Here is an 11,921-nt window from a genome sequence, read left to right as displayed (position 1 = left end):
CGTCGTGCACACGAGGATTTTTCTAACTTGTCGTGCGCCACCAGCGACCACGCAGATAGGCAGACAAAGCAGGAGTTGCGAAGAGAGGCTACAACTACTGTAGGCTACTACAGAATGGATCCTGCATCATTTTGAGGATAATAAAATGTCAGAGAGTTATTTTATCTTCTCTCTTAAATGTTGTTCAGTGAAACAATTGTTTACTTTGTTCAGAAGCACCTTGTGTTCGGCGATCTATTTATAAATTCTGCCGCCAGAACAATGCTCTCACATGGTCTTGGAATTATCTGGCAATGTAGGCTACAACAAAAAATATATGTTTCAATGTGGTAAGTCACAAGTCAGACGTTCAGTAGCCCTACAGCAGCCGTGTTTGGCTTTCTATTTTATACATCAGTAGAACTCACGCTGCGAGTTGCGAAAAATACTGCCGTTTCTCTCATGAACAGCAGAGGGCACTTCCGACAATGCGAGCAAGGCGCTTTTGAAGTATGAATAGTCTGTCGCAAGTGATGACGTCATTAATGGTTCTCGCGCCACTCGCGACAAAGTGCGCACGTGAAGTATGCAGAGCCTTACTCATCAAGTGACAGCATTAATTAATTATCAATAAATACATTTGATCAATAGCCTAATCCTGAAGCTTGACTGCAACATGTCAACTAATTTAATTATTTAATTCTAGAATGCTAGCTAGTCAAGTGTCATGAAAGCTTTTCTTGAAAAACTCAACCAATGCCTGTCTGTCCACCTCCGCAGTTCAGGCTGTCCCATCTCAAGTGTGCATGTGAGTGAAATGTGGCAGTGGAGCACCCACTGTCGCGCATGAGGAAACGCTCTGTGGATATCCAATGAATGGGAGTCAAATTCCATCTCCGCTCGCCTTCAGCGCAGCTTCAGAAGAACTGTGTGGTGAGACTGCATGCAAGACGTAGACGGACTGTTCTCCGCGCAGACTCTCATATGCTACAGTGCCACAAAACACTTTCCAAGAACATTCTTTGCGAGACGTTGACAAGAACAGATATGAGCTTTTCCTCCGTCAACACAGAAGGATTCGTGATGGAAACTATGCAAGAGGTAAGCACTTTCCCGTGTTGCATATCATGTTACTTTAAACATGGTTTTATTCGAGCTCACAGTTAAGACATTTTGATGTTCAAAGACTACATCGGACGTCTGTTGTATTCATTGTCCAGTTTGTTTTCTGTGTTGGATATTTTTAAAGTTTTAAACGCTATTCAAAATATGTAGCCTATTACATTACTCTAAGACCGGGTGTTTGCGTCACTTCTGCCGCGGCAAAATTAACCAGCACTTATTGAAGCAATTAGCAGGCATGTGTTATAATAAATAGTTGTATAAAATGTCCACTTTCACGTGTACATCACATTACCATAATTACCTTGTAAGAAGTGATGGCCTACAAGTCAGATTATTTTCCGTACAAGTCAGATAAGTTGTACTGCTATGTTTGCAAACTTTGGTTACGAGCAAACTGCTTGTGAAATAACTTATAATTTAAAGGTACTCGAATTTCACGGAGCTGATCGTAATGTCATATCCCGCGCTGTTCAGGGAATGTGACAGCTCGTGCTGGGTTGAGGGCTTCTGCGTCATTCAGCCAGTTTTTGTCGTGCATGAGAAGGGCAACTGGAGCACCCCTTGCGTGCGCGCCAGACTTGTGTTTATACTGTAAGATGGAACACCCACAGCATTCGGGGTAAACGATGTTTCTTTGTTTGGAACGTAGGTCTGGACACACTGAAGGCGCAAAGCTGAGGACATCACCTCATAGCAGTAGAAGACACCCCTCCAGCTGCCTCTGCTCTGCACTGAAATGCCAGAGGAATTCACCAAAGACAACATGGGAGTACCTGCAGCTGGTGACCGCATTCTAACAGAGAAGTCTAACAATAATGAGACAGCTCCAGCGCCTGCCACCACCACAGTCTCTATCCCCCTGGTCAACGAGGTCCAGTTGACAGCAGCCACCGGCGGCGCAGAGCTCTCCTGCTACCGGTGCACGGTGCCGTTCGGAGTGGTGGTTCTGATCGCAGGCATAGTGGTGACAGTGGTGGCGTACAGCTTTAACTCGCACGGCTCCACCATCTCCTACTTTGGACTGGTGCTGCTGTCGTTCGGCTTGGTACTCTTGGGCTCCAGTGCCGTTTGCTGGAAGGTGAGGATGGAAAGGAAGAAGGAGAGGCGAAGGGAGAGCCAGACGGCTCTAGTGACCAACCACCGAAGCCTCTTTGCATGAGATCACACAAGTGACCCTATTGGGAGTATGTGCCAAAACACACAAAGAAAAAAAGCTATTTACGAGAAATCGAGAAAGACTGAACAGGAATCAACCAGTGATTCAGGGGATGGTGGGTACGTGTGGAGTGGAGGGTTGACATTGCGGTTGTGTTCCTCTGTCCAGATGTTTCAACATCACTGACTGGGTCTGGTGTCAGCGTGGACGGCCCTGCTGGCTCGCTGACCCATTTGGCTTCCACCAAGGCCTCAGGCGAAGCCTCTCGCAAGCTGACAAACCCTGCCTGGCTTTGAAGATGCTGATGGCTGTTGCTTTCCTACCCCCACCCCTCCCTCTCCTCTCCTCTCCTCTCCTCTCCTCTCCTCTTCCCTCTCCTCTCATCTCCTCTCCCCTCCTCTCCTCTCTCCTACCTCCCCCATTCACTTTGTGTTAGAAAAGACCGACCACATCTGGGCAGGCTGGGAAGGCAGCCAAAGTGCATGTATCAGAATTAAGACGAATAACCGCACTACACTCCCTGTGGAGGGAAGTGGCCCATTTATCCTCCATTGCAGCCTGAGGTTTAAGGATTATACTGTAACATGTATGTGAGGATTGAGTCAGATTCTGAGGAGGAAAAGACCCGAGAGAACAATGGATCATTTTTCATTGATCATGTTACCTTTTACAGTACAGACACACCTCATTTTGGAAGTCTAACTTTAGGTTGACACCTTCTCAGTGGCAGGGGGTGTATTGTGCGGGTATGGAAACATGGTACTTATTATTATAAACAAATGAGATACTCTTGACATAGTGACATGTGTTGTTATGTTAAAACAGAAGTAGATGTCTAATGGTAACATTTCGAGTACATACCTAATAGCCCATGGCTTTGTAATGCCAGACACGTGGCACTGGTGCAGTGCTATCCGAAAGAGCATGTATACTCGTTGTAGTGGGATTAGGGTATTATTAAGTTACTCCGCTGTAACTGTATCAACAATTCTCTTCCTATGCACTTTTGGTTCTATTTTGTTAACTTCATTCGCATATTCTTTGAAATATGATACTAGGTTCTGAATCAACACAAGCCTTTTGTCGATAGTTATGACTCATATTGAGAGGGGGTTATTCAAGTCTTGATCACTTTATTCCAAATAACAGTTATTAATGCTATTAGTTATTTTATGTTATAATTGTACTGTAACAACTGTTCTTATTTCAGTCTTGTCTTAATTCAGTAATTAAAACCAAAGTGCAATATTAATACAACTTGTTATTATTTTGTCAACACAAGTTATACAATCTACTGATAAGTAGGTTTTTTGATGTATTCATCAAGGTTTGATAGCATTTTACGGGCTCTGAAATACAGGGTGCACATTGCATTTTTGTTTTGTACAACTGACCAAGTGAAAGACGTGAATATTGAAAGCATGATGTAGCAGTTAATGACTTGCCCATTCATTCACTTTCTCCTACCTAATAACATTGATACTTCACGTTTTATTGTTCACTTTAAAATCCATGATGTTCTTATGACAGAGGAACCAGAGGTGGTCAAAGTAAAAGAAGTAAAAAACAAAAGCCACCATAGTTTCCTTCCAACACAGAGTGAAGTACCTGATTCTGAGCTGGTTGGGTCAAATTTGGGGGGGGGGGTGGGGGGGGGGTCAGTAACAATTAACGTCAAGCGCCCTCCTTGGGTACAATGGAATAACTGGACAAACCGCTATGTTATGTGCTAGTAATGTGCTAGTGTTGTGCTTACACCATGACTTGACGTCTACTTTTACTATGGCCACCTCTGAGAAGAACAATGTCCTTTTTCAGCGTGCGTCATTGTGCAGACAGTACAGTAGTAGCAAGAAAGTGCAGCACAAGTGAAATGGTGTGATTTTCACGTTCGATAATGAATTGAAGGAAGTGTCTCTTTCTTTTATGACGTATATGTGCTTCCCACTACTTGTCCTGTGTGCCATTGTGTATGTCAGCTAATGTGTTTGGCCGGCTTTTTGGATTGTTTTTCAGAGGTAAATGGAGTACAGATTTGTGCATAGATAGGCAAGTCTCTCCCTCCTCAGTCTGCTCTCATGCAACCACAGGGTTTCACCACACTCCTCCTTTTGTTTATTTCACGTATCAACCCTCAGTTGCAAGCTGTAGTTGTAGGCCTACAAGTTGGCTGAATCCTCTGTGAAGTGATTTTTTTTCGATCATATCCTTACAGTATATACACACCCCATCAAGAAAATACTTAGTGTTAAACATTGTGTATAAGTATTAGATTAATCCATCCCCCATAGGTAAAAAGGACATAGCATTGAACTCTCATGCTTTGACTTAGTTTTAAATAGCAGCGACGCGGAGGTGTATTTATAGGCAGCACTTGCGTTGCTATGCATCCTTGTGACACCAGACACTACAACTTAATGGTTTGCTTGCGTCAGAGGAGCACCTACAACACACTTTGTCACATTTGATGGCTAACCTTACCACTGGCAGACGGTCAAGTGCACCACCATGGCAGACAGCAGAGTCATTCTGACACTCGACTCAGGGATCAAATGTTAATCACTTAGTAACATGTTAAAACATAAGAGTGTCCCCTTCCCAGACCCCCCCCCCCCCCCCCGCCCAACCCCAACGCCCTCCCCAGAGCTGCTGGGAGTGCTATGGAAAAGCAGCAATGAAGCTGGAAAAAGGAGCGACCCGATATGGGATTTAACAGGTGTCACCCACAAGTCAGCCATAGCCCTCCTGCTTGAACCCGCGGGGCTCCTCGTGAATATGCCGCAAGGCAGCCGAGCATTTTTTACCCCCGGGCCTCGCACCCAGCGCTCTTTGCAATCACACAACAACACCCACAACAATGTTTCACTATGGCTGTCCTCGGACTCCAAGAGGCGAGATGACAATGCCATGAAAGTCTTAAAAGCTGAAAGATTTTTTTAAAAAAAAGAAGGAATATGACCTTGAATGACCTCTAAAGTTAGAGTTTGGTAGGTGATTACTTAAGCAAAATGTGAAGGGGAACTATCTTATCCTGCAATTTTAGCTTTGGGTGAGAATGAATTACACTCTCTTGTAAATTCGCAAACAAGATGTCTCTCCTCTGAATTCTGTTGTACGTAAATAGTATCAGTGTTCACTATGACACCGATGGTGCTTGTGATTCAGTCCTGAACATTCTCTAACTGTGTGAGGACTCCAGCACCCCTGCATTACAGCACCTTAGAACATATGTAATGGACTCATGTTTTTTTTCCTGTTGTTGGCTAGAGTTCACCACTGGTGTGTTTTATGAGTGTGAGTTGTGGGCGTCCATGGGGCCCCAAGACTGGAGACGTTACTGTAGGTCCACTGGTGGAGCAGAGCGGCCGCCCGGCATGCAGGCCGAACGTGCGTCAGCACCCCGTCTCCCCAGAGGGATGGCCCATGTCATCACCACCCCTCCACAGCGCCACTACCACACACCACAGCCTCCTCCCAACCCCCTCCAGTACTACCCCCGTCCCCCACCTCTCTCCACCTGGGATAGATTTGAGAGTGCAGGGTCGGACTTGCCCAACCCCCCTCCCCCCCAACCCCTGGGGCCAGGAAGCGGTGGAGAGGCTGCTAGGAGTTGTGCCAGACGCCTTCTCTGAAGGTGGCCGGAGAATACCAAGAAATCACAAAACCCACTCAAAGAACTTCAGCCAGGACGGAGTATGGGTTTCTTGGGCTTTTATATTCTCTCTGTTCTCATTGACTTCATATCAGTCCCCAAGGAAAACATCTGAGCGTGTCTGAGATGTGGAGGTCCATGCAACTTGTAACTAGATCAGCCTTCAGACCTGAGAATGTTCGTCTTACTTTTGACCTTGGAGCACAAAGACCATTTTGAGTAACTCAAGTCCTCTCTCGACCCCTATTGTAAAACCGAGCAATGCCTATTGCAACACGGGCCAGTGCATGAGCTTGTGTAAAGTAAACAAGATTTTTATTCGCAGCCTTTCGCCTGTAAACAAAATTTGAGTCCTGATTCATCAGGGTGGGGTGTGGTGGTTATGTGTCAGCCCTGGTCTCTTGTGACACCACAGCGTGCGCAACCCCCAACAATAGAGATGTTACTGGAAAACATGTTTAATGAGAAGCAACCTTATAATGTCTTGACGTCAGTGTGAGGTAAAGCGTGTTCGGCACAGCTGTGGAACGCTTCCCAAGCCGGGGCCCCAGGAGAGACCTTCAGTCGAAAAACATCTCCTTTCCATTTCATTCATGCACACACGGCCATTCCATAAATCCTGCCTTTCACAAGCTGTCCTTTTCCCCTTCTCTTTCAAGCTCCGCCAAGGGCTTTGAACACGGTTTCAGAGGTGTTGCTTAGCTACACTCTGACTTGCTCTCTCTCTCTCTCTCTCTCTCTCTCTCTCTCTCTCTCTCTAAAGGTCTCAACCCCCGGTTTGTTCACGTTCTTCTTCAGGACAAAGCCCCTTCCTGTACGGCCCAAAGAGATGCAATGCAATTAGGCTACAATTGCGGCAAGCCTTCCAACTCTTGATTAACTAATTTGTTTATTTGTTGGTCAAATTCAGCTTTACCCCCTGCTTTGTAAGTACTAGTGCAGCCAAACTGTATCTCTCCAAATCTTTCCCCTACAGCTGGGAAGAGAGATGCAATCACACTGCTTTCCAGACACAGACATTCCAACTTTTGATTAAATAAATTGCCTGATACTTGTTAGTCCAAAGCAGGACATTGTTTGTCAGTTTGGTTTACCTCCTGCCTTTTCTGTTAGTAGTGGCATAGAAAAAAAGCATCTCTCCAAATGTGAAGGGCTTAGGTAACGTTTACAGAAGGAGAAAAAAACCTCTTGCTCAAAAGTCTCCAGGGCATTTGAGACATTCTACGTCTTGACATTGTGTAGTGATGTAGAAGGGGTGGTGGCAGCCTTCCCTGAAAACAATGGCTTTTTGTTTTTGAATGATTTCCCTAAATTCTTAGGCTGTCTGCGGCGCTCCATTCTTCCCCAGTCATAACAAATGACCTGCGCACAGCACATGCTCAGCTTGCGATGACAGAGACATAATGCGGGTGTGAGCGCCGTGATACCAGAACAATGAGGATGTCTCGCGATTGAAGGGATCCTGCTCAAATCGATGGACTTTGCTTCTTCCCTCCTCACCCTTCATCCATGCTTCAACTAGATCCACAACCCAACCCTTAAGTGCAGTGATTCTCAAACTGTGGGCTGGGGCCCACTGGTGGACCCTGAAGGTATTCCAAGTGGGCCTTGGAATAATTTACTAAAAATCAAAATAACATTTTTGTGTGTTGCTGTTGATTTATTACAGTTTTATTGTTTATCGCATCAAAGGTGGGCCCCAAGTTGGAAAAGGTTGAGAACCCCTGCTTAAGTGCATGCACCACCCCCCCTGCTCTTATTTTCTTTCTCGTTCATGCTCTTTATCCCTCTTTGCTTCTTTCCTTTTTCAGTTTCCTTCTGTCCAGCTGACTCTCCTCTCCTCTCATTTCAATTTTGTTAGTAAACACACACACACACACACACACACACACACACACACACACACACACACACACACACACAGACACACACAGACACACACACACACACAGACACACACACACACACACACACACACACACACACACACACACACACACACATTGGCACTATTACTATCTGTCATCACACCACACCACACGCACACACAAACACACACACACACACACACACACACACACACACACACACACACATACACACACACACACACACATACACACACACACACACACACACACACACACACACACACACACACACACACACACACACACACACACACACACACACACACACTTCCTAATTAAACCCAGGAGTGTACTGGTAAACTGGCTTCGCCCTTTGTTACTTGTTCCTCATCAAAACCTTTGTCAAGTTCTGTGAGCCTTAGCCATCTGCAGGCAGCAGACGGGAAAAAAAATACTTCACACAACAAAGAGGGAAAGACGTCAAATCGGCATGAAAGGAAACCACATGGTGACATCCTATCGTGGCCATGCTGTTGACTCGATCGAGTTATTTGACTTAAATGAAAGCCACATGTCACCCAGACTCAAATGTTTACTTTGAAAACAAGATGGGAGGAGACTGTCTTTCAGATTTAGTTTGTAGAAACATGTCACACAACCACCAAATAGTACTTCATTGCCTTTATTTAATTTTTATCGGGAAGCAAGTGAGTTTGTCTTATGTTGTCATGTATTGCGTGCTCATATTAGTGATAGCTACTTTGACATCAGTAGTCTTTTACAGTGCACTGTGTTTTCCAATAACAAAAAATGTTTTCCTTGACTTTTCCTCGCAAAATATTAAAAATAATAAAAGTCAAGGGTTTGTCTGACACTTTAGATGACTATCTGTAGATATCTCTCCCAAAGACAGAGAGAGAGACCTAATGTGTCCCAGCTGCTTGTGCAAACAGAAGAACAATGGCCCGCTGACACAGATGTTGGGAGCAGGAGGAGGAGTCCTGGCTGATTCATGTTAACCCAGTACCCACAGGAAAAAAAAGATTAAAACTTTATAAACCCCCACGTCAGGAAATTTACCCTTAATTTGCAATTTCCTCTGACACATATCAGAAACATCAGGGAGCTCAGTTAATTGCCAGGTCATGTTTTTCATACCTTCGAAGTAAGCTGTCTCCTGGTGTGCACTCCACTTTGTGCTGCTGCTTTCTTTTCAGGGCATCCTTTTGAAGAATTTACAATGTGGAGACTTTCAAAGTTTAAGCACTTTTTTCTGGATGCCTTAGGAGCATTTTTTTTTCATGCGTAATTTTGTTAAAAAGCGAACGCTTAACCCCTTAACGCAGAGCCTATGTTATAACCTTACTGTCACCAAAATTGTAATGGCTATGTCTTCACCTGTTACTTAAGGCCCTCGGTACTGTCATAGCAATGTTGTTATGGTGTAGTTGAGTATTTTCATTAAATAGTGAGTAGGCCCGCCGGCGATCCCATCTGCAATAAGAGGCTACGGATAGTTGAAAACAATATATACACAGGAGGTGTTGATGGTAAGTAAATCAAGACAGACATCAAGCAGAGACTCATCCAAATTGTTGAATTCACAATATCTGTAAAGTTATAACCACTTATACGTTTAGGCCTTTGACTAGTTGCACTGTGTAAAAAACTTATTGCAAATGAGAAACACAAAATATCTAAACACAATGTCTGCATGCGAGATGTTGAGAGTCTTTTAAAACTAGGCACAGGACATCTGATTATCGCAGATGGAACGGAGGGCGTGAAATCTTTCCGAATAACCTTCTCTTGTACACATGCCAAAGTCGTGTTGGCAAAAGATGTGTGGCCTATTTCCCAAGGTGTATGTTCTAACTAACTTGCAGGGGGGAAATGGAAAGGTGTGTCTTAACACAGCTGCAGGGGTCACGTAGCATGTAACGATGATGTCATGGGAAGTGGCTTCTTCACAGCGCTCCCGTTTCCTCCCCGCTGGCCCCAATGAGGTGGATATCTTGTCGAGGTCAAAGGTCATGAGATAGTCCAGGCGGAGAGCGGGCACCAGAACATGGCGTAATTGAGTGCCTGTGCATTCCAGCTGTATGGAAAAAATAGTCTGCATTTTAAAAGGTCTTTACTGTGTCATAGAAAGGCGTTAAAATAGAAAATAATGCGTGGGCAAGGCGTCTCTGTCATCAGAAAAACCTGCGGCCAGGGCCGCTGACAGCTATTGCTGGGCCCAGGGCAAAATCATCTGAAATGGCCCCCCTACCCAATACATATAATGTAATGGGGACCCAATTCTGGCCTCCCTATCACCCTGGGTGCGGGACAACATACCCCTTTGTCCCCCCATGTCGGAGGGCCTGTTTGCGGCCATACTGGAGCACCGGCTCAAGCTTTAGTCAAGTCAAGTTGGTTTTATTGTCAATTTCTTTACATGCACTGGTCATACAAAGAATTTGAAATTACGTTTCTTGCTTTCCCATGCAGACATAGACTAATCTAGGTAAGGACGTAGACAGTATAGACATAGACAGTACTCATACATGGACATAAGACAGTATGGACATAGACAGTGCTCATACAGACATTTAAAGTGCAAGACTGGACAACAGAAGACTTGTAGTGAACATACATTAAGAGGAGGTACAAGCGGATTCCAAAAAAGTTGGGACACTTGGTATTTTGTGAATAAAATCAAAATGCTGGCATTTTCAAAACATTCAATCCATGCACAAGATGCACAATGGCACAAGGTCAACATAGGAACAGTTAAAATGAGGCAAAAGCATTGTTTTGAGGGAAATATGTGGTCATTTAAAATTCGACCCATGCAACAAATCTCAAAAAAGTTGGGACAGGGCCAAAAAATGTTGTAATAGTTGAATAATTCTAAAAATAACACAAGGAGGAATATTTTGAAAGGAACTATATTGACTGCCAACATGAATGCACAGATAAAATACCGTCACAGAGAGGCTGTGGCACTGAGAAGCGAAGATTTTGAGGGACTAATTACTGATCTATTACACAGAAAGATTGAATTCTCAAAATTGCAGGCATATAAGGCCTATTTCTGTCACGTAGAGTTCTGTGAAATCATTGCACGAGTTATGAGATCATGACATACCCATTGTCAATAAGCAAACTATGACACTCCAACAATGACAGCTGTTGAAAAAATGACCATAAACACAACACTTGATTAAGGCACATGATGCAGACATTAAACAGTGCTGCAAGTGGCAAAGCTCATTCTAGATGGACCTTGGAGACATGTGAAACTGTCCTCTGATTACAGAATGGAAAAAATATTTCATTCTTTTTTAAAATCATGGAGTCATGCACCCTCCAGGTTATGAAGAAAATGTATACTTCAGCTTGATTTAGTGGTCAGTCTGAAAGACAGCATATATGATGGTAAAGGGGTGCAGAGATGCCTTGGTTATGGTCTTCTTACTCATGTAGAGCATTAACATGAGGGCTGAGTGATATATTCAGACTTTAAACAGCATCCATAGCTACCAAGGCATCATATTTTGGAGCACAGTCTTTAGATATTGCCCCATAATGATGGCAAATTTCAATCTCTACTATGTTCCAATAGTGTGGTTCCATAATAAGAGTAAACAGGTGACAAAATTGTTTTCTTGCAGTGAGGATATGCCACGTATTAAGCATAACAAGAAGGTAAACAAGTCGAAGAACACACCTATTAGTTTAGCTGCTGAAATCATGTCTCGCACATCAAAATATCTATTTTTGAAATAAAATCATGCCATCAGTCAAAGTATTTAAATGTTAAGTTTCCTCCATTGTGTTGTGTTTAGTCTTATCCAACATAAAAAGCATTTTATTGGCCCTGTCCCAACTTTTTTGGAATTTGTTGCCAGGGTGAAATTTTAAATTATCACATAATTATCCCAAAACATCATTCTGCTTGGCTTTAACAACTGATATGTTGTCTGTTCACAATGCTCTACCTTATTAACATATTGAATGTTTTGAAAATGCCAGTATTTTGATTTTATTCACAAAATACCAAGTGTCCCAACTTTTTTGGAATCCGCTTTGTATTAGTTTAGGTATTAGTAAGAGGCTTTAGTTCTTTTACTTACAAACGGTATCAGGGTAT

At 43.7% G+C, this 11,921-nt stretch overlaps 1 protein-coding gene across 2 annotated transcripts; it reads left to right on the top strand.

Moving 5' to 3' along the window:
- The first annotated feature begins 607 nt into the window (after window positions 1–607).
- tmem100a (transmembrane protein 100a) lies at window positions 608–3,852 on the top strand. 2 transcript variants are annotated; one of them, XM_063214050.1, is made up of 3 exons: window positions 608–1,080; window positions 1,754–2,182; window positions 2,429–3,852. In XM_063214050.1, exons 2-3 carry the CDS (start codon window positions 1,841–1,843, stop codon window positions 2,444–2,446), a joined length of 360 nt encoding a protein of 119 aa, XP_063070120.1. In that variant the 5' UTR covers window positions 608–1,080; window positions 1,754–1,840; the 3' UTR covers window positions 2,447–3,852. The 2 variants fall into 2 exon arrangements, with proteins under 2 accessions (XP_063070120.1, XP_063070112.1); XM_063214042.1 differs by having other exon boundaries at window positions 613–1,080; window positions 1,754–3,852.
- Window positions 3,853–11,921: the final 8,069 nt, after the last annotated feature.

The sequence above is a fragment of the Engraulis encrasicolus genome, chromosome 2 (assembly GCF_034702125.1).
Source record: "Engraulis encrasicolus isolate BLACKSEA-1 chromosome 2, IST_EnEncr_1.0, whole genome shotgun sequence".
Lineage (NCBI taxonomy): Eukaryota > Metazoa > Chordata > Actinopteri > Clupeiformes > Engraulidae > Engraulis > Engraulis encrasicolus.
This window is presented reverse-complemented; position numbering and strand designations above follow the sequence as displayed.

What these genes read in the sequence shown, in the direction of transcription:
- tmem100a (XM_063214042.1), top strand. Translation starts at nt 1,841, where the DNA reads ATGCCAGAGGAATTCACCAAAGACAACATGGGAGTACCTGCAGCTGGT.